The 23,442-nt window shown below is 42.9% G+C and overlaps 1 protein-coding gene across 5 annotated transcripts in view; it reads left to right on the top strand.

Annotated features, from left to right (window-relative positions):
- The window catches only part of SERBP1 (SERPINE1 mRNA binding protein 1), a 45,994-nt gene that overhangs the window by 2,694 nt on the left and 19,858 nt on the right, over positions 1-23,442 (top strand). For 2 of the 5 annotated variants that reach the window (XM_075936194.1, XM_075936193.1), the window contains exons 3-6: positions 18,278-18,431; positions 19,791-19,937; positions 20,055-20,150; positions 20,752-20,826. In XM_075936194.1, the coding sequence (XP_075792309.1) occupies positions 18,278-18,431; positions 19,791-19,937; positions 20,055-20,150; positions 20,752-20,826 (472 nt within the window). Of the gene's footprint in view, positions 1-10,943; positions 11,437-18,277; positions 18,432-19,790; positions 19,938-20,054; positions 20,151-20,751; positions 20,827-23,442 lie in introns of those variants that run through there. The other 3 variants (XM_006125015.4, XM_006125014.4, XM_075936191.1) reach the window with 3 other exon arrangements.

Raw genomic sequence — 23,442 nt, 5'->3', positions numbered from 1 at the left:
CCTGCAGCTCTTGAGCCGCATGCAGCTCTTTGGTTAAAGAAATGCAGCTCTTATTCTGAGCTGCGTGCCAGGACTGCTCACAGGTGGCTGCTCTGCAGATGTGCCCCAGTGCCTGGAGGGAGAAGCACGTGCAGGCAGCGGCTCCGAGTCCAAGGCAATGGATTGGAGCGGGGGGGGGGGGGGAGGGGAGGAATATCAGGGGGCCTGGCTCTGGGGGAGAGGAGGAGGATTGGGATAGAGTGGGGGGGCTTAAACTCATGGGGTGTGTCTACATTGGCATGATCTTGTGCAAAAGCAGCAGCTTTTGCGTGAAAACTTGCTGCCTGTCTACGCTGGCCGTGAGTTCTTGCACAAGTACACTGATGTTCTAATGTATGAAATCAGTGCTTCTTGTGCAAGAACTCTGATGCTCTCGCTCAGGAATAAGCCCTTCTGCACAACTGTTCTTGTGCAAGAGGCCAGTGTAGACAGGAAACATGAATTTCTTGCGCAAGAAAGCCCTATAGTTAAAATGGCCATCAGTGCTTTCTTGCGCAAGAGAGCATCTACACTGGCACGGATGCTCTTGCGCAAACGCACATGCCAGTGTAGACGCTCTCTTTTGGAAGAGTTTTTGCACAAGAACTCTTCCGCAAAAGAGTTCTTACACAAGATCATGCCAGTGTAGACGTAGCCAAAGTCTTCATAGATGCAGAATAAGGAAGCCAACACAGATGTCATATTTAAATTCCAGGGCAAAAAAGAATCCGCATGTACCTGGTTTACACTGTATTTCTTTAAAGAAAATCCAAAGGCTATTGTTTGCCAGGCTGAAGCAATTATTATGAGCTGATTCTCTCCCTTCTTGATTTTGAACCGTTCATATATGCAGTCTGGGACAGACCTGAATTTTTAGAACTAAAAAAACCCCATAATCTTAAGTTTAAAAAAAAAAAATAAGAAACTATACCAGAGATCAACAAGCTGGAGTGAAACAGGCACTTCAAATTGTGCTAATTTACTTCAGTTCAGTTTAATTTAAAAATACAGTAATAATCTCTCACTTAAAGGCATCCCCACCATGTATTTTAAATTTAACACTACTGCCCTATTATGTCCTGTGAGTTTTTTAAAGATGGTTTTTTTTTATTTGATGATTATTCTCTGAAGAGCTATGGACTAGCTGTGAATTTAAGTGACTAGAGACTTTTTTTATTGGTTTTTGTCCAAAATGCCTTGTAGTGTCATTTTTATCACCATAGTTTGTGAACAATCTATATATAGATATATAAAAATAAATATATAATACATGGCTCTTTACACAGCTATTTTGGCTCTTTGTCTTTATCTGGTTGGCCACCCCTGTACTAGACTTTTTGTTGTTTTTCAAGTGTTTCCTGTTACAGACTAACTGGGCTACCCCTCTGAAGCTATAAAAAGGGAGATAAGAACAACCCAGGAAACTACAGACCAGTCATTTTAACTTCCGTGCCAGGAAAGATAATAGTGCAAGTAATTAAGGAATTAATCTGCAAAAAAACTGGAAGATAATAAGGTGAGAGGTAACAGCCAGCATGGATTTAAAAACAAATCATGTCAAACCGATCTGATAGCTTACTTTTGATAGGATAACGAGTCTTGTGGATAAGGGAGAAGCAGTGGATGTGGTATACCTAGACTTTAGTAAGGCATTTGATACGGTCTCATATGATCTCTTTATCAATAAACTAGGCAAATACAACTTGTATGGGGCTACTATAAGGTGGATGCATAACTGTCTGGACAACCATTCTCAGAGTAGTTATTAATGGTTCACAATCCTGCTGGAAAGGTATAACAAGTAGGGTTCTTCAGGAGTTTGTTTTGGGACCTGTTCTGTTGAATATCTTCATCAACTATTGAGATTGGCATAGAGAAAATGCTTATTAAGTTTGCAGATCCCAAACTTGGAGGAGTTGCAACTGTGTTAGAGGATAGGGTCATAATTCAAAACAATCTGGACAAACTGGAGAAATGTCTGATGTAAATAGGATGCAGTTTAATCAGAACAAATGCAAAGTGCTCCACTTAGGAAGGGACAATCTGTTTCACACATACAGAATTGGAAGCAACTGTCTAGAAAGGAGTACTTCAGAAAGGGATCTAGGGGTTATAGTGGACCACAAGCTAAATATGAGCCAACAGTGTGATGCTGTTGCAAAAAAAGCAAACATGATTCTGGGAAGTATTAACAGGAGTGTTTTGAGCAAGACACGAGAAGTCATTCTTCTGCTCTACACTGCACTGATCATGCCTCAATTGGAGTATTGTATCCAGTTCTGGTCACCACATTTCAAGAAAGATGTGGAGAAATTGGATAAGGTCCAGAAAAGAGCAACAAGAATGATTAAAGGTCTAGAGAATGAGCTATGAAGGAAGACTAAAAGAATTGGTCTTGTTTAGTTTGGAAAGGAGAAGACTGAGGGGACGTGAGAGCGGTTTTCAGGTATCCAAAAAGGTGTCACAAGGAGGAGGGAGAAAAATTGTTTTCCTTGGCCTCTGAGGATAGGACAATATGCAGTGGGCTTAAACTGCAGCAACGGAGGTTTAGGTTGGACATTAGAAAAACTTCCGAACTGTCTGGGTGGTTAAACCGTGGAATAAGTTGCCTAGGGAGGCTGTGGAATCTCCATCTCTGGAGATATTTCAGAGCAGGTTAGTCATCTATCAGGGATGGTTTAGAACAGGGCTATTCAACATGTGGGCCGCATGCATCCTGTGGCCCGTGGGCCGCATGCATCCTGTGGCCCGTGGGCCGCATGCATCCTGTGGCCCATTTGTTTGTGGTCCATGACGCAGTTTGGGTTTACGCTCAACATGTGACCTGCAGGTGGGAAACAAAAGAAAAAAAATAGTCAATATAATGGTCTTCTGTTGATATGCATTTTAGTAGCTAAATTCCTGGACTGTCATTGCTCATTAAGTGCTGTCATATGGGTGGAAATCGGGTAAATATTGCATTTAATATCAGCAGAACTGACTTAATGACCTAATCAAACTGTTCTACTTCCAGGCTTATTTTTCCCTTTCCTCCCCTCTCCTCCATGACTGGAGAGATTTTAGTAGGCCACTTCACCTTCACTGGTCCCTTGTTGTAGTATGGTTAGCAGTATGCTAACCACTTATGCTAAATGATTTGTTATACTCAATGTCACAAATACAAGGTATATTTCCCAGACCTGAGGAAGAGCTTTGTGTAAGCATCACCTCCAAAGAAGAAAGTGGACCAATGTAAAATTGCCAAATATGCACTTCAGAGGGTAGATCAAACTCCCCAGTGCAACCAAAGAGGAGAAAATACATAGAAAGGACTGTCAAGATAAAATCTTTATCCAACAAAACATTCCTTCAGCAGATCAATGGGTCCATTCCACATCATAAAAAAACCCTCTGAGTTAAACACTTATTACACTAAATCATCCTTTACTGAGAACAATTTTAGCTCCTGAGACAGACATCCAGAATTACAATTATTAGCCTCTTGTGGAAGGAGATTTCCCAGAAGACAGAATCCTAAGTCCCCCACAAAAAAGAATGCATACCAAACAGAAGGAATGGTGAGAAATTCCACCTGCTTAAATGCAGGAAATCAATGCTTATTGCTCCAGTTCTATTGTGTATTTATAGAAAGTTAGAATTTAGCCTTAAAGCGCATAATTATTATTTTCCTAGAACACTGAAAACATTGGGCTTCATCCCTATTCCATAATACAAGTTTCTTGGGTTGATAGAAACGTTTCCTCTAGAAAATACTGAAGTCACAAGCATTATCACTTTCCACAGATACCATAGGATAACCTGATTCCAAATAAGCCAAAGAAGAAAATTTACAGCAGATAAAGGAAAATGAAACAGTTTTGAAGTATCTTAAAATTTGGAAAATTCTTTCACAAACATAATTGGACTAAGATTTAAATCAAATATCATAGCATCAGCACCATATCAGTTTTAAATATGATCAGCTGAAGCTGGACAGGTCAAAGTGTTGGGGCAAGTTTCCTGCCCATCCAGTAGATGGCATTCAAGCCTCTCAAAGTCCCTGTACAAGGGTTCCCAGCCTTTCCTTGGAATCCTTCATTTCTTCTTTAGCATAGCTAATTAAAATGTACGCTAACAGAATTGTTCAAAGAGTCTTTTGGTTCACTTTCTGTTTCTAGCTCTTGAACTGCTATTTAACAACAGAATAAAACTTTCTCATATTGTAACTATTAATTATCCCCCAAAATTGTAGTCTTCTTATTCTTATAGTTAATTTGAGGAGAGTTTTATTCTAACCCACTTCTAAGGGTGCGTCTACACAGCACCATAACTCGAAATTAGATACACAATTTGAGCTACACAAATTCCATATTGTATTTCCATGCTATTTTGAAATAGCTTATTTATCATACACAGCACCAAATTTCAAAATGTGCTATTCTGAAACATCCCTTACTCCTTGTAGAATGAGGTTTACAGGGACATCAGAATAGCGAGCCCAAAATAACGGGCTTGCTATGAAGACATGGGATAGCTATTTCAGGATACTCTGGTATCCTGAAATAGCGTTGCAGTGTAGAAGTAGCCCCGGTGTGGAAAGATATTATCGTCTATTTGATTCTAATTTACAACTGCTTCCAAGTTCATTATGAGTTAGAATAGTCACTTTATAATGGCTAGAATAGACTGGCTGCTTTTAAGCATTACTCCTGATACCATGTTTCTAGATTTACTAATGTGAGCATATGCTACAGTTCTACATACCAATCTCTTTCTTAGCATAAAGATATTTTAATATGTATACTTGTGGTGGTGGTGGTGTAGCTGTGTTGGTCCCAGGATAATAGAGACAAGGTAAGTGAGGTACTATCTTTTATTGAAGGGAGGTGAACTTTCAGGGGTAGTGGAAATAATGGTGAGATGGTGTGAAATAGTTTCTATTATATACAGACTTACAGTTTTCTTCAATTATTTTCAGCACTCCCATTATAAAAATTATTCTACCACCACCACTGCGTGGTTCCTCAGAGAAGCTGTTGGTAAGGAGAAATGAGCTTCTCTGTTAAAGCTCCTATCTCTCACCAATAGAAATTGGTCCCCTAAAAGATGCTACCTCACTTTCATTTCTATATTTACAGGCAGTCCCCGAGTTACGCGGATCCGACTTATGTCGGATCCGCAGTTACGAACAGGGTTTGCTGCCCGTCTCCCTGGTCTGCTGGAGACCAGCAGACCAGGGAGACGGGGAGCAAAGCCTCTGAGGACGCCGGCAGCGGGACAGCCGCGGCGCGTCTGGGCTGTCCACTGCCCGTGTGCTCCGCGGCTTTGCTCCATGTCTCCCAAGACCAAGGAGACGGGGAGCAAAGCCGGGGAGCACACGGGCAGCGTACAGCCCAGATGCGCCGCGGCTGTCCCGCTGCCCCCGTGCTCCGCGGCTTTGCTCCGGACGCCTGTGGTACAGCAGCTGGGGCACTGCCGGTTGGTCCCGTAGCGCCGCTCTGGGTGCTATTGGACCAACCTGGCAGCATCCCAGCTGCTCTGCCCCAGGCGTCCTGATTCAGCCGCTGCTGGTCAGTTTCAGCAGCGGCTGCCTTGGGGACACCTGAGGCAGAGCAGCTTGGGTGCTGCTGGGTTGGTCCAGTAGCACCAAGGAGCGGCGCTACTGGAGCAACCCAGCAGCACCCAAGCTGCTCTGCCCCAGGCGTCCCCAAGTCAGCCGCTGCTGAAACTGACCAGCGGTGACTACAGGAAGCCCGAGGCAGAGTTGCTCTGCCCCGGGCTTCCTGTAGTCAGCCGCTGGTCAGTTTCAGCAGCGGCTGAATCTGGATGCCAGTTCCGACTTACATACAGATTCAACTTAAGAACAAACCTACAGTCCCTATCTTGTACGTAACCCGGGGACTGCCTGTATTTGAACTTATTCAGTGATGCAAAAACCTACTTTATTAGAAAACTTTTGTTTGACACTATAAGACTTAACCAAAAGTCATAATGTGATTTGGATTTAGTTTTATGGCTCTCTAAATGGCTAACGCTTTAGTTGTTTACTTTTGTTCTCCTCATAAACTAGGAATGTTGAGATTACTTATTAATTTATTCCTTTGCATATTGCTAAGAGGTGCATGAACAGTTGCGATGGAACTGTTTAGTTGGCTCTAAATGAAGAAATACACTTTTCCAAAACCAATTTGGAGATGTTGATTTTTAGAAGCACTTAGGCTTATAGTCCTACTTTTCTGGAATGTTGACTCTTTAGTAAGGAGATATTGCCAGAATGAAGACAGAACAGATTGTAGCATCCTTTAGGTGCGTAGGTGTCTACGAGATGAATTGAAACATTTGTTTTGATACTATATTTTTGAGAACTTTGGTGTATTACCTTTTATTTCTGTTTTTGTTAGTGCTTTAGTTTAATACAGTTTAATCAAGATATTAGAAATCTTGGTAAAAGCAGGGGAAAAACAGGTCATTCTTGAGGCTCTTGAATGTGTGAAGCTATGAAGACCTGGTCTCCACTACAAAGTTAGGCCAGTATAAGATGACTTGGTGTTGACCTAGTTGTGCATGTGTCTATGCTTACATTTGTGTCACTATGTGAGTGCAACTCTGCTAAGGGGTATCTGAATAAGGGAGATGGGGGAGGTTTATAGAAAAGTAGGCTTTTTTGTAGCAAGATGGTCTGGTGCTGAAATGGGAATATTAACATTGTATGTACAGTAGCCAAAATCAGACCCTTTAATTAGTCCAAGTAGTTCAGCATCCATGTCTATTAATCTAAGAACCTCTGCTGAGTTTGTAAATCATGGTACCAATTGGAATGTGTGTCTTTGTCAGATGTGAATATTCTCATTCCAGGTCCTGGTAGATGATCACCCAAATGTTTTATAGAGAATCTAAGCAGGCAATAACTAAAGCTGATTATTAAATCAAAGCTGGGTTTGTCTTGATGAGCAAGAGTTGACACACAGAATGGACTAGATAGTACCACATTTTCATTTCAAATTTCTGATTTCCTAAGGAATAGGTTTGTACATCTCAAGTACTAAGGCATTCTCCCTGTCTCGTGATACAAAAGTAGACAAGACCTTTAAGTATATTAAGAGGTGGCAAATTCAAAACTAATAAAAGGACACCCCTGTGTAGTTTGTGTGAAACTTATTGCTATAGGAAGTCCCATAAACCACAAATCAAATTAACAAAGGACGTTTATGGTAATTGAGTATATTTAATATCCATGTAAATCACTATGAAAAAATTGAAAGATGTTACACCTCATGCTTCAGGGTTTAAACTAGTCTCTGCTGCAGATTAGAATGACACCAGTGTTAAGAGCAGATAATCTGCATACTGCAAGGTTCTTATTGTCCCCTGAAGCATGTGGTACTGACTGTTGTCAGAGGCAGGAGAGTGGACTATAGGGGCATGTCTACACAGCAAGGCAAAAGTTAAATCAAGCTATTAAACTTCAGCTATGGAGCTGATGTAGCTGAAGTTGAAATAGCTTAATTTGGCTTTTGGAACTGGCTACGCAGCAGGAAGTCGAAGGAAGAACGCTCTTCCTTCGACTTCCCTCATTTCACAAGGGCTGCATCTAGATTGGCATGATTTTCTGGAAAGGCTTTAACGGAAAAGTTTTCCATTAAAAGCACTTTCAGAACAGAGCGTCTAGATTGGCAGGGACGCTTTTCCGCAAAAAGTGCTTTTTGCGGAAAAGCGTCCGTGCCAATCTAGACGCTTTTTTGCACAAAACAAATCTGAGCTGTCTACACTGGCCCTTTTGTGCAAAAGGACTTTTGCCTGAACGGGAGCAGAATAGTATTTCCGCAAGAAGCACTGATTTCTTACAATAGGAAGTCAGTGCTTTTGTGGAAATTCAAGCGGCCAGTGTAGACAGCTGGCAAGTTTTTCCGGAAAAGCAGCTGATTTTCCGGGAAAACCTTGGCTAGCCTAGACACAGAAGGAGTAAGGGTTACAAGAGTTGGAGTAAGAAGTCCTCCAGCTCACCATTATTTCTAAATAATGGCTTGCTGTGTAAACGCACCCTTTATTTCAGAATAACGTCAGTGTAGACATACACTGCTGTGTAGATATAGCCAAGATGTACTTTGGATCTGATCCAGTCCATCAATTTCAATGTTAATACATCTTGTACAGCCTGGGTGGTATACATTTCTTTAGTGACTTTGCTGGAACATGTTTACCCTTTAATTGAGTTTGTGTGATGGGGGAATTCAAATATTCACCCAGCATTTCACATGTAGATGATCTTCTGCCTTACTTTTGGGACTATGACTAAATAATATTCGTCATGATATAAGACTCCTCTTATTGTTATCTATTTGATTTGACAATTGACATCTTAAATTCAGTACACAGCACACTACATTTGTTTCCTCCTCTTTTATACATGAAAGTCCTGACATTTGCTAATCGGTTATTTCTGTTTGTAAATGCATTTGAACAGTAAAGGATATGAGCGCTACAATGACATTTTCTCACATAGGACCACTTCTGGTTGCATGCTATGTGTTGAAGGATTTGTGCTAGGAACTTAAATAAAAATAAATTAAGCGATTTCAGACTTATAGCTATGAATCCAGACAATATATTAGATTTTTAAAATACCATATAAAAGTATCTGAACATATAAAAATATGGTCACTCATAGTTCTGTGCTTCTTGCCTTGCGATTGTCAACATAATCTTATAACGTTTTGGTACACAGGTAATTATAAGGAAATACATGAAAATTGTAAATATAGGGTGGTCAAATTGAGTAATCCTTTATATAATCCCTACAAAAGTTTGTCTCCTTTTAAAAGTAGGATTAAATGTCCTTGAAAGGATACTTGCAGAATATTTCAGAAGTGATTCTAGACTTGCAGTGGAATCCTCATGCAATGTGTGTCTACTGACCCCTTATCTGAAGGTACATACTGGGCTTGTGATGAGGTCCTTTGGGTAGGTAGCAGACATGGATATTATTATTATTATTATTTTTTTAAATCTCACTTCAGTATGAGGAACTGAAAGGTTCAACAACTATTTGGATTTTGTTTATTGCTTGTTTATTACTGAAGCACCAATGACTAAGCAATGCTAATATTAAGTGGCAGTGTCTAGACTGGCAAGTTTTTCCGCAAAAGCAATTGCTTTTGCGAAAAAACTTGCCAGCTGTCTACACTGGCCGCTTGAATTTCCACAAGAACACTGACGATCTCATGTAAGAAATCAGTGCTTCTTGCGGAAATACCATGCTGCTCCCGTTCAGGCAAAAGTCCTTTTGCACAAAAGGACCAGTGTAGACAGCTCAGATTTGTTTTGCGCAAAAAAGCCCCGATCGTGAAAATGGCAATCAGGGCTTTTTTGCGCAAAAGAGCATCTAGATTCACATGGATGCTTTTCTGCAAAAAGCGTCTTTGCAGAAAAGCGTCTGTGCCAATCTAGACACTCTTTTCCGCAAATGCTTTTAACGGAAAATCATGCCAGTCTAGACATAGCCAGTCTGTGTTTTTTGTTTTAGAGCATTTGATATTCAATAGCTTTCAAGCAACTCTGCTTTTTATATATTAAAATGTGGTATAACTTGCAAAAATGTTTTAGTTGTAGATTTGCCAACCCTGATGTTACCCTCTAAGGTAGATTTTTGTATTCATAAATTTTTTCCATTTCAACAGCTGATTCTGATACCCACTGATCAGTGGGTTACATTTTGATTATGGCTAGTGTAATGTATTATGAAAGGCCTGACTCCCACACAATGTTATAGTCCTCATCTACAGCTCAAGCTGCCAGGACTGGTTCTTTCAGCTCTGGAAATCCCTGGTTTGATAGCAGCCATCACAGTGATCTTCGTATCTTCACCCACAGTATGGTGGGTATAGTGAACAACATAGCTCAGACCATATCATTAATAGACGTGCTACATAAAATATGTAATCTGCATTTCAGACAAAGCCATATGAGCAAACAGTTGCACAGTTTAAGTAGGGGTTTATATAGGTGCAAAGCGCATTAGAGGAGTGGAGCCTTTTTATTAACATCTAAAGTATTAAAACTGATTCATTGTCCATGCAGAGATATCTGGACAATTTCTAAAAGCATAAACTGTAAAGTAAAATTAAGACAATTTATCAATTTAAATAAATGGCTTTAAAGTTAGATCTTCCTGGGGTTTTTCAGTGTTTTTCATACGTCAGCCAGGAGGAAAACAGACCCTGAAACTATCCCACAGATGCTTTCAGATCATGCCCATAGTAAAACACACCACCTTCCACCCCACCCCTCAATCATTAATCTTACTTGTTACAATGTAACAAAATACGTTGGGGGGGGAGAGAGAAATCACTAGATCCATGTGGTCTAGATACAGGCAGGGCGAGGACAGTGTCCCTTCCAGGGTAGACGGGAGCTGGCTGTAGCAAACCCCGGCTGATAAAACGTACGAGTGCCCGGGCTGCCCTATGCATGACTAGACGGGGTTGCTGAGGCCGGACACAGCGGCTGGGAACGTCCTTTAAAAGTGATGGGCACTTCGAACAACGCCAGCCCGGGCTGCAGCAGCAGAAGGGCTGGGCTCGTGCGGGGCCTTGTTTCCCCCGCAACAACCTCCTGCCCCGCTGCTGTGCGCGGGAGGGCGGCCAGCCTGGCCACGTGGGGGCCCGCCTAGGGAGCCACGGCAGCCGTGCCCTGGGGGAGGGGGAACTAGGCCTACTCGAGACAGGTGGCTGGTTCACATTCTCTCGGCTCCCTCCCCCCGCCCGCAGTGGTCTCCTCGCGCCACACACCAGCGCGCGTTCTCCTCCGGCCCAACACGGCGCTCGGCCGCGTGGCCTGCTGGGAATCGTAGTCCCGCCCCTCCAGCCGCGCGGGGCTCCCGTGGCTTGGAGGCGGCCTCCTGCTCCCGCGATGCTTTGCGCGCGGCAAAGCCCGGCTGTTCCTGGCGCCGGAAGAGAAGCGGGTCTCTTTGGGGCCGGCCATCTTGTGTGGTGTCGCGAGCAGGGGGCTGGGGCCTGGGCAGCATCGGAGGAGGATCCCGCCGAGAGGGGCCCATCATGCCCGGACACCTGCAAGAAGGGTTCGGCTGCGTCGTCACCAACCGGTTCGACCAGCTCTTTGACGACGAGTCGGACCCTTTCGAGGTGCTGCGGGCGGCCGAGAGCCGGAGGAAGGAGAGCGGCGGCGGCGGCAGCCAGGGGGGCGGCGGCGGGGCCCGCAGCGGGCAGGCGGCCCAGGCTAACTCCTCTGGCGGGGTCGGCAGCGGGGGCCCGGGCCAGACTGGGGGAGGCGGCGGCAACAGTAGCGCAGCCAAGCAGCTGCGCAGGGAGTCGCAGAAAGAGCGCAAGAACCCGCTGCCCCCCTTCGCCGCCTCGGCCGGGGGCGCCGGCGACCGCAGGGAGGAGGGCAGCGGGCAGCCCGCCGCGCCGCTCAGGAAGGAAGGTGAGTGGGGTCAGCGGGCGGCGGCGGGGACCCCGCGGCTAATACGCCGGAGCGTGGGGCACGAGACATGCGGTAGCGCGCCCGGCCCTGGTGCGGGGCGCGGGAGAATCTTGAGTTCGAGCCCCGCCTATTCCTCTCGGGGAGGGCGGCTGTGACCCCTGATGTGGGGGCTCAAGTGAGCAACCTGCAGAGAGTCCTTAACCCCCTCGGGCCTGCTGGGGTGCGCCACGGGCTGCGCGTCCCTCGAGGGAGAAGCTGCCGTCCGCGGGCTGTGACAGCCCCTCACCCCCCCACACACACGGTCTGGCCGCGGAGGCTGAACTGCGGAGTTTCTAAGAGTCTCAGCACCTGCTCGAGCCCCGCAGAGACAACACCTGGCCCTGCGGGTGGTGGGGTGAAATAGTCGCGCTCTGGGGCCGCTGCATCTACCACGTGGGGGGAAGTGAGGCCTGTCTGTCGCACATGGCTATTGCGAAGGAAGGGCTGCATCTAAGTGGGGGTGCGGGACGGATGGAAGCTGTTCTAATAATTTTAGTTGCTGGAGGTGGGTAGAGGGGCTCTGGGTGACCCAGCTATCTGGGGTTAGGAAGAAGAGTGAGGCCTGCTAATGCTTTTATATTACCCAATACTTTTGGCCCCGGTGAATTGTACAAAAAGACATTTGATGGCTGGATGACCCTGTTAAGGACGAAGGTCTGGGTGGAGTGGCAGCCCTCGAGAAGGGCTGGCGCCCTTAAAGTGTTGGGATGAAAAATTATCAGTCGAGTCTGTTTTTCCAAGGGGAGTTGCATCACTTTTTTAAAAAGCAGAGTAGTCGCCTGTGTGTGTTTAGCAAAGCTGAACTAGTTATACCTGAGCCATGTGCGTTTTCAGTATGTTGTCTATCCCCAACCCTTAACTTCGTTAAGTGCTGCCACCTTCCACTGGGTGAGAGACTCAAAATGGTATTTTTTAATTTGTGGTGCATCTGTTGTCTTAATTTTTTATGTTTGGACCCAGTTCTTGTAAGATTCATTGTTGAATTGGGGTACTCACCTAACTGATAAGAGAAGCATGAGTAAAAGAACACTTGGGAAATATGAATTTATCAGATATTAAGCTTAAATTGCATCTCCCAGGATGTGGTCCATTGAATAGTAAATTTATCAGTTTTATTCTGGATTCTTTTCAGTATTTATAGCCTTTCATATTCATTCTGGAATATTGTTTTTTCCCCCTAAGGATGACATTAATTGGGATTGTGATTAATAAAATACATTGTTTTTTCAGATGCGTAATTACTGAAGCTACACTTATTTGAGTGTATATGGTAAACCTTTTTATGGACTGTAATAAAGTTTCATTTCTCTTATGAACAAATGAAGGTATAAAAAAGTGACCAAACAAATGTCTTTGACTTACTTTTCTATGGCTTGATCCTGCAAAAACACTTGCTTAATTTATCATTCATTGACAGATGACACATTTCATCATTAGCTCTTACAATACTTTAGAAAGGAAATAATTATAATCCCTATGTTACAGATGGCAAAACTGAGGCACAGGGAGGTTCCCTAGAAAGCCAGTGATTAAGGGTTATTTATGTACACAAACTTCAGCCCATGCCTGACTGAAAGATTGTGGCCTAAATTTGTAATAGTCATGTAATTTGAGTGTTGAATGTGCTCAGTAATATTTGGATAAAGAACTATTTAGCAAGCTAATAAGAATTACAATTTAACCAAAATACAATAAACTCTTAATATTGCTAACAAGAAGAGTTAAAATAATTACAGTACTAAAGATCGATACATTGCATTTCTTTTAGAGAGAGAAAGTACACTGCAATAAGAATGGCCATACAAAAATCCATCTAGCCCAGTATTCTTTGTTCTGACAGTGGCCAATGCCAGGTGCCCTACAGCAGTGTGTGTCAAGGTTTTTTTTTTTTTTATAAAGTACCCTCCTTATAACTTTTTTTTAAGTACCCCAGTACCTAGAGATTTCAGACACACAATTTTTTTCTACCATTGCAACACATTTGTTTAAACAACTTAAATGTAGCCAGGTGAGCAATTAATTTTTTTGGTGTAAAAAGTACAAAAATAATAGTGCTGTAAAACTTAAAACAAAAATTTAGTTTTCTCCAAATTTCAGTTGTAATGATGTATTCCTCAGACTTTTCTTGAGTACCCCTAAGGGTACTCATACCACTGGTTGAGAAACACTGCCATAGAGGGAATCAGCAGAACAGGCAATTATCAAGTGATAGCTACCCTCCCTACCCACTCTCAGCTTCTAACAGGCATGAACAATAGTTAGAACAATAATGTCAGTGTTTTTTGGGGAGAGGGGGAGAAAGAGGACTTTTGGTAAGAGCAAGACTAGGTTTAACCAAATATTGGTCGCTTTAACAAAGTACTAAGTAAAGCCTTTAAGAGAAATTGAGACATTTTTTATTATCTTAATGGACCTATGAATATTTTGCACAACAAAGTTTGTAGTTGGATTTTTTTCCTGAGCAGAGGAATAACATGTTCAGAATATACCAACTGATGATTACTAATCTAATAGCTTTTTTGAAAAACCAGACAACATAAACTTTCTCTGTCTTTCTGCATGAAATACACTTTTAACTGTGGGTAATACTTCTGAGTAAAGCTACAGAGTAGTAATATTTTGACCTTTGAGATAACTATCATAAGGGCTTTTTTGTTCGTTTGTTCCAATGAACAGTTTCCAGATGGAAAGAAATAGCTTAGTATTTCAGGGTTTCGTAGTAGAAATCTAGTAGTGGTAAGTCCATTCACTAGAATGATAAAGATAAGTGAAGTTTTAAACTTTGCACATTGTAATAAGGGAAAATTCACTCAGGTGTGTGAGCATCCCTAATTTTCTGTAGAACACAAATGTTTTGTTTTAGTTTAATTAGGGATGTCAATGAGTAGCCAACTATCCGATTAACCAATAAGCTGGGGTTTATTGGTTAATATTATTGACTACTTGCATTTCCCCCCACCCATTGATACCTCTGTATCAGAGGCAGCAAGGGGGGGTGGAAACAGGAGTCAGGAAAGCTGGCTCTCCCCCCCGGCACCACAGTGCCACCTGCTCCCTCCCCTCTGAGAGGCAGCACGGAGGGTGAGGGGAGGAAGGAAGAGGAGGCTGCCTCAGAGCAGCCCCTGACTGTGTGGCCCGAGCTCCACGTGAACAGCAGGTGCTCTGCATCTCCCTGAGCAGTCTCTGTCCACGGTGAACCTGGGCCTGTCACAGGTGGAGGCTGCTTTGTGATAGCAGCTGCTGTCCATGAGGGGGTTTAAGGTCCATATTGACAGGCTGCTCCACATCCCATGGAACAGCCTCTGTCAATAGGAAGCTTGGAAACCCCTCCCCCTTCTCTCTTCCCTCCCTCCCCCAGCCCCTGACAGGGGCTTCTGCTACCACACACTGAGGCCTCTGTTTCAGAGGTAGCAGCATGGGACCACAGGCAGCCGGTCCATGAGGGGAGCTGGTTTTTAAATTTTGATGGAGGCAGCAGTGTGTGATGGCAGGGAGTCCCCCGGATGTGGGACCAAGAGCGTGCTGGCTGCTGCCCTCCTCCTCCCACCCCTCGGGGACTATCGAGTAGTCGTATACCTGTAAAGATTTCATGCGGTTACACAATTATTCAGTTACCAGATAGTTAACATCCCTAGTTTTAATAGCATTTTAAACTGTATGTGCTGGTACACACAAAAAGTGCACACTGGAGCCTAGGGGGCCCAGCCTAGTAGATTTTGTGCTTCCAGCCCCACAGTGGGGCAGCAGGGGGGCTGAAGTGCCAATGTAGGCAAACCAATGCTGGGTAGGGGTACTGAGCCTTGGGGGCCACATCCAGGCCTGCATCAGGCCCCTGGACCTGAAGTTCCCCATTACAGTCTAAAAATATAAGAAGTGAGTCCTGCGAAGTCAGGAACTCATAAAAAAGGCTGTGCTAGGAATGAGGGTTTTTATGGTTAAAGCACTTGGGCTCTTGAGATCTAAGCTCAGTTCCAAGTTCTGCAGCATGTGTCCTGTACAACTTGAGGTGATGATGTAAGTAACTAGTTAACTATCCGATAATCAAAAGCTTATCGGATAGTCGACTTGTCGCACTCCCCTCCTCCCCCTTTGCTCTGTCTATCAAAAAGAGGTAGTTGGGGGTGGAGGGGAGAGGAGAGGGTGCTGGAGAGAGCCAGGTTAAAAGATGGCAGTGGTGAAGCAGCAGCATTCTGCCTTTGAAATGTACAAGAGTCCTCACTGGGGCTCTTGTACGTTTCAAAGTGGAAGCGCTGCATGAAGCCTGGGGCAGCGAGGGACTCAGTCCCTTGCTGGCCCAGGCAGCTTTTCAGTCTTTGAAATGCACAGAACTCCATCAGAGGGTCTTTGTACATTTCAAAGGTGGGTTGCCCATGGCACTTTTGCCTTTGAAATGTTACAACAGCCGGGCAGGCTTTTGCCACATTTCAGCAGCTGAAGCGCCCTTGTCAACTAATTGAATAGTGGATGAAAATTCCATCAACTATTGAATTAGATGATTAATTTTAACATCCCTATCACAAGCCAGGTATCAGCTGATTCCCAGCTTGCACCTGGTCCCAGACCCAGTGCCTCTGCTTTTTACATGTATTGAGAGCCACCAGGCTCTCAATACATTTAAAAGGCAGAGTCGCAGTGGGGTGAGCTCCCCAGGGCCGGGAACTAACCCCGCTGCAGGTCCCCCCCCCCCCCTTTATTGACTAATCAGTAGTCTTTGGAAATTCCATTGACTGCTTGATTAGCTGATTAAATGCAATTTAACATTCCTAGTCTGAGGCAAGTCACTTCATTTCTTTTTTTCCTCACCTTTGTATCTGTAAAATCAAGAACACTTTTTTTTTTCTTCCAAAGAGTTTTATTTAAAGTAAATCTCAGTGGGTTTAAACTTCTGTCTTTTCATATGGAAAAGGATTACTAGCAAGAGTTTGGGTCTTGAAAAACATGTCTGTATACTAAAGAAGTTATTGTTCATTTGGGTGTGTGGGGCTTGAATATTATTACAAACATGCTAGTTCTTATCGCTCCACCCAAATATGGCAGTGCTTGTTCTGCAGGATTTTGTTCAATTGACTTGTTAGAAATTGAAATAAGCCAGTTTTAAATTTGCAATTAAAGACAATATTGTTGAATTCTCAATCCTGTACTGTTATGACTTAAGACAAATAATTGAATAGGTTTATGAAGAAGATGGCTTTTTTCAGAACTTAATCATAATTTAAATTTTTTTTTTTACACAGTTTTGGTGGGTGTGTTGCTTTTTTTCCCCCTGCTTGTTTAGCTTTCATGTTAAAGCGGCTGATGTCTCATGGAAATGTGTGGTTCTTTTGTTTTTGTTTTTTGATAAAACAGCTTTTGTGTATTTTCGTCATGCTGAACTAAACGAGATTTGCATAAAAAGGATCTCTCTTAGGGTTTTTTTTGGGGGGGGGGGGTTTGCACCTTCTGAGCAGAACTTATGAACTCATAATGGTCTTTGACATACCTAGCTTTGAAGATCTCAAATATCTTTGTTCCATGTAAGGAACCAACACCATGAGATTATTAGTATCAATAAACAGGTCCTTTTTCATGCAAATAACTTTAGTAGTGTGAAGTGGGAAATTAAATATTTAAAATTCTCTAAATATAGTGTTCAGCAAAGAAACAGAAATCAAGACATTTCTGTTGCTTTGAAATGATGTGGCTTATTATGGAAGATAATGCCAGAATAGAAGGCAAGTTTATTATAAATTTATTCTGGTGAACTGTTTTCATTCTAAAGAGCAGTAAGCTAACTCACTACTATAGGATTGTTCATTTAGAGTCCTCTAGACATCCTGGAGCAGTGATGGGCAACCTGGGCTAGCTAGTGAACCACATGAATGGCCCTGCATCTCAGTGGGTCCCGAGATTGTCATAGCCAAGACAGTCTCCTGGGATAAGACAGTTTTGCTGACTGTGCTTTACATACCTACTATTTGCTGTGTGTGCAGACTGAACCGTAGAAATGCTTTGATTGGATGCAGAAGGAGCAAATGGCTTTTATAGTAAAGGTGCTGTACCATCAGTTTGCACCACACTTCATGTGCCTTTGTTTTATATGTGTCACTTTAGTAATACTAGTACAAAACCCACTAATACCTTGGGTAGGACATGGTTGGTTAGTGCACATAGAGCTTTGGCAATCCCCAGCTGTTTTATCATTCCTAGGATGAATGATAATTGAGTAGAAAGGTGATATAAAGGCGCTTTGATCCATCCACACTTCAAAGCAGAGCTCTAGTGCATCTGACTGACTTCCTTTAATGTGCACCAAAGCAGTGACAAAGGTTTTGTTGCTTTGGGCTATTTCTTTGAGTCCTCTGAGCAATGTCCAAGCAGTTGATGAATTTAATATTGATTTTCTGCCACAATACTTACCTATAGTTTGAGTTAGGCATGTTACTGGTCAACAGGTAAGCCTCAACCATTAAGGGTAAGGCATACCAGTTCAGTTTAACAGTGGGACTGGAGCAGCTTTATGCCTGATGCAGGGAGATGGTTGCTCCAGCCCAGTAGCAAGTGGGGGGGGGGGGGTTTCCATGCCAAAGTTTCTTTACAAATGTATACAATGCTGTATAAGGAGATAAATAACATTTTGAAGTGATAATTGTGGTAGGAAGCATAAAATAAATACTTAAAGGAAATCCTTTCAAACTTCCTGGTCATCAGGAGATTGGAAGGAAAACCTGAGTATCAGCTCTGTATTGTGGTTTGCTTTTGTACAGGTAGTCACAATTTCTTAGTTGCTCAATAATTTGCTGATACAGATTGCCTACTATTTTAGGTATAAGACGAATTGGCAGAAGACCTGATCAGCAGCAGCCTCAGACTGAAGGGAAGCCTATTGAGAGGAGACAGGAGAGACGACCTCCTCGTGAACGCCGATTTGATAAACCTGCTGAAGAGAAGGGTGAAGGAGGGGAATTTTCTGTGGATAAGTAAGACTTTTTCATCTTGAAAACCAATCTTTGTGATTATTTGGGTCAGTACTCTTATTTCCCTCTCCTGGTGTACAAAATAAAATCCCTGAGCTAATTGGATCAGATTATTGATATCTTCAATTTGTTAACTATCAGAAAAGATTTGTTATCCTGCAATGTAGAATTACCAAATCATTATTTTATGTCTTTACTTATATACTTGACCAGATTATGGTGGACGCAAAGCCAAGTCTAAACATATAGTTGCTTTGATTTTAACTAATCTGTATTGTTTTTTAAACTGGTGTAGAACTCTGTCCGCACATTCTTATATAGGCCTCCATCAGTTTAGCTTACACTCAAAAGCTAAATCTGTAGATTGTTTTAAGCCAGTATAAGTATGACCATACAGGAGATTCTGTCAGTTTCATGAGAGGTTTTCAAACTGATTTTAGTTTGACCAGTGCAGCTTGTGTGTACATAGGTCAAGTTACAAGGATTGCAAAATTGTGTTCTAAATACAGGCAGTCCCCGAGTTACGTGGATCTGACTTACGTCGGATCCCTACATACGAACGGGGCTTTTCTCGCCATGGAGGACGCGGGTGGCTGGACCGCGGCGCGTCTTGGCCGTCCCGCCGCCCGCGTCTCCCTGGTCTGCTTGGGGGGGGGGGGGCACAGCTAGTGCGAGAAAAGCTGCCGAGACGTGCTGCGGTCCCGCCGCCCGCGTCCTCTGCGGCTTTGCTCCGCGTCTCCCTGGTCTGCGCCTGCCCCCCCCCCCCCCCCCCCCCCCCCCCACTCCCGGCGCCAGCAAACCAGGCTTTTCTCGCCAACACCTGGGGTAGAGCAGCTGGGGCGCTGCCGGGTTGGTCCTGCAGCGCCGCTTTTCGGCGCTACTGGACCAACCTGGCAGCACCCCAGCTGCTCTGCCCCAGGCGTCCCCAAGTCAGCCGCTGCTGAAACTGACCAGCGGCTGATTCCAGGAAGCCCGGGGCAGAGCAGCTCTGCCTCGGGCTTCCTGTAGTCAGCCTCTGGTCAGTTTCAACAGCGGCTGAATCTGGACGCCAGTTCCGACTTACATACAAATTCAACTTAAGAACAAACCTACAGTCCCTATCTTGTACGTAACCCGGGGATTGCCTGTTGTGCCACTGGGTATTATAATTTTTAAGCAATTGTACCATAATAAAAACATCATTAGCTTTTAAAGAAATAAGCTGGAGGGAGAAAGGCCCTTGAAGAAAAAATTTAATGCTTATGATATTTGCTGTATTGCTTGCAAAAAAAAAAAAAAAAAAAAAATAAAAGTATTCAAAACTCTGAAAGCTGTGTTTCCATTTTGGAAATTTAATATTTAATGGCTTCTGCTCTATGATAGACCCATTATTGACCGACTTACGCGTGGTCGTGGTGGCCCAGGTGGAAGAGGTGGACGTGGTGGTCGTGGACGTGGAATGGGCAGAGGAGACGGCTTTGACTCCCGTGGCAAGCGTGAATTTGACAGGCATAGTGGAAGTGATAGATCGTAAGTCTTAAATTTAACTCTTCCTATGTTTTTCACTAGTCTTTAATAAAATACACTTCTTTGTTTGCCTTTGATTTTCTGTATCCAAACACTATTATGTTAACTCAGTTTTGTTAGTTCTCTCTCACATTCACATTTCAGTGGCCTAAAGCATGAGGATAAACGTGGTGGCAGTGGATCACACAACTGGGGAACCGTCAAAGATGAGCTAACGTTAGTAATTCATAATTTCTTGAAATTGGTAACAAACAGATCCACCAATTTCCACAATTTATAATATATTAAACAAGTATTTGCTTCTATAGGATTTCTAGGTTGGGGGGGATGTTATATTTTTTGGTGGGGTAGAGGAGGGGTTAAATGGAAACAGCATTAGTTTAAATATGTTCTTAATCGGTTTTGAAACCTTATTTACATGGGACAAGCAAAAACTTACCTGATAGCTTGCTGGTAACATTTGAGGTTTAAACTTTTGGTTCTAAATTTATGTTGATGTATTTTTGTTCCGCTTTTTAAAAAGCAGCGATTGTCAATTTGTACCAGTTTTTACATGGACACTTTCTCAACTGCTTCATTATCTTTCTAGTCCTCAGTTTTATATTTGAGACTTAACATATTGGAGATTGGTATTAAGAGTAATACAAATCTTAGGAAAGCTTCCCAGAAAATTGTGGTGGTTGGCCTTCTTAAATCTGTAAAGATTTTTTTTCATGAAATAGTGAGAAAAGTTCAATCTTGTGACTTCTGTGTGAATTAGAGATTCAGTGCTAGTGTGGAAAAAAACCAAACAAAACCAAAACCCTCCTAATTGCAGTGAATTGGATCAATCAAATGTGACCGAGGAAACGCCAGAAGGAGAGGAACACCCGCCTGCTGATTCTGAGAATAAGTGAGTACTATTCTTTCTTCAATTGCTTAACATGCTATTTTTGAATTATTTTATTCAATTTCTAGGGTTCTTTGGCTGTGGTGCCATTGGCATGAGCTGTTTCCCATGGGACCATTGTCATTTCTTCCACAGATAATGAAATTGGCTACAGTACAGTACTGTTGAAGCACTGAGGAGAAATGGAGCATGTTCTAAACCAGTAGTTCCCAAACTTTTCAGCATCACGCCCCCTTGACTTTTTGAAAAACCTTCAATCCCCCCCCACCCCCCCAATAGTAGCAAAACTTGTTGAGGAAAAAAAAAGAACTGACTGAGGCAGCAAACTTGATGGAGGGGGGGATGGATGGGTCACCTCCCGTTCCCCCACCTTCCCCCGTCTCCCCCCGGAATTTCTTCACAGCCCCCAGTTTGGGAACTCATGTTCTAAACAATCTTTATGGATGTTCACATATTAATGGTTCATCAGTGATCTCTAACAACTAGACCACTTTCCATTTTTTTGCTATGTAATCAATTCATTTATAGTTAAATTACAGTTTGCTTTCAGAATAAGATCTTCAAATCAAAACACAAACTTGAAAGCTGCCCTTCCACATTTGAGCATGGTAACAACAGAAGGAGATAGTTGGGAGGCAGCACTACTTTTTCACTTTTGGATTTATAAAATGGTTGTATTTATGATGGCTAAACTTCTGAGGAGAATATTGCTTGTCCATTGCTGTGCGTATGAGTGATCTACCCTCAAAGGAAGAGGAAAGCAGAGAATTTGAAATAGGTGGCTTTAATAACTTAGATTGGTTGAAGAGAAACAATTGGCTATTGGAAAATAAGATTATCAGTAGTGGGAAATTGGGTTCATAAAAACTCAATGAGACACTTTAAGAACTGTAGAGAATGAATGAAAAGCAATTTGTGTCAAATTTAGTATGACGTGATACAATTCCATGTTACTCTGTCTTAAAAAAGACAGCTGGATTGGGACATCTCAGAGCATACATTTGTCTGAAGAAAATTCTAATGGGGATGCATTGATGTGGAGAAAGTAGATAAGGAAGTGTTATTTACTGATAATACAAGAACTAGAGGGGCAATAAATGAAATTGATAGGTATCAGGTTTAGTGCAAAGTGTTCACACAATGCACAGTCGACCTTTGGAACTCTTTGCCAGAGGATGTTGTAAAAACCAGGGTTCAGAAAAGAACTAGATAAATACTTGGAGAATGGGTCCATCATCGTCTGTTAGCCAGGGTGGGCAGGAATGATGTCCCTGGACTTTGTCAGAAGCTGGGAATGGGCAATAGGAGAGGAATCATTTGATTACCTGTTCTGTTCATTCTCTCTGCGCACCTGGCAATGACCACTGTTGGAAGACAGGATACTGGGCTAGGTGGACCTTGGGTCTGACCCAGTATGGCTTTTCTGATGCATTACCAGTTAATTTTTTCAGTCACTTTATGGATAGTCAGCGTGAAATTTTATTATCCAGTGAGGATGAGAAATTTGTATTGTGTATTTAAAAGCCAAATTTTGCTCCTTAGAGGCTGTAGAAGACCCTGATACAGCAGAAGTGGTACAGTTTCCCCCTTGTCTCATGCAGTTCTGTTGTGTGACTATCCCTACCTTCTAGTATTTAGGTGAGCAGGAGTGGGGTCAGTGGATCCACCCGCAGATTTCCCCTGCATTAGGGATTGTGCGGTAGTGCTCAGGATGCGAGACATCTTGTTTGGTCTTGCAGAGCCTTAGGTGAGTTCTATGTGAAGCATTTTCAGGAATTTCTGGCTCAGTGTAAACTTGCTGCATGTTGGTTTTTGAGGTTTTGCCCCTAGAACAACAAAGTTTTAGCCCATAGTAACACAAAAAGCTGCTGTGGAAGGGAGACTTACTCAAGATTAGAGTAGGGTTCCACACAACAGGCAGAATATCAAGATAACTACGTTTTCCACAGTGCAGCTGGATTGAATATATAATGCACTCTATAGCTTAGTGGTTTGAGCATTGGCCTGCTAAACCCAGGGTTGTGAGTTCAATCCCTTTAGGGATTTGGGGAAAATCTGTCAGGGATGGTACTTGGTCCTGCCATGAGGGCAGGGGACTGGACTTAATGACCTCTCAAGGTCCCTTCCAGTTCTATGAGAGAGGTATATCTCCATATTATAGATTCCCACTCCCCAAAATTAAGTGTTAATCTGTTTTAAATACCATTTTAATATTATCTCTGAAAAACTTGATGTGAAGTTTGGTGGATGGGAAACACATGCATCTGTTTGTGGGTTTAATAGCATTGAATAGATATTGCTAACACCTCACCTGCACAACTAGTGAGTCAACATAGCTCTGGAAAATTCAGAATTGAGAACAGTAGTAAGAAATATATTACTGATAGACTATTTAATTACATTGATGTAATTGGACTTTTGGTACTGCGTTCATTACTGCTTGTTAACAGTTGGTTAGGCAGTTTTCTGGTTCATGTTGAAAATCATTTTTACTGTGTGAATCACGTGGAAGTTTTGATTTATCTCCCAGAATTGCATCCAGTATATACTTTCTCCTGGAAAACATGTTAAACTACTAATTTCAATAGCTATAATGTTAAGCATATTTTGCTGGACATG

This window comes from Pelodiscus sinensis, chromosome 9 (assembly GCF_049634645.1).
Source record: "Pelodiscus sinensis isolate JC-2024 chromosome 9, ASM4963464v1, whole genome shotgun sequence".
NCBI classification, from domain to species: Eukaryota; Metazoa; Chordata; order Testudines; family Trionychidae; genus Pelodiscus; species Pelodiscus sinensis.
This window is presented reverse-complemented; position numbering and strand designations above follow the sequence as displayed.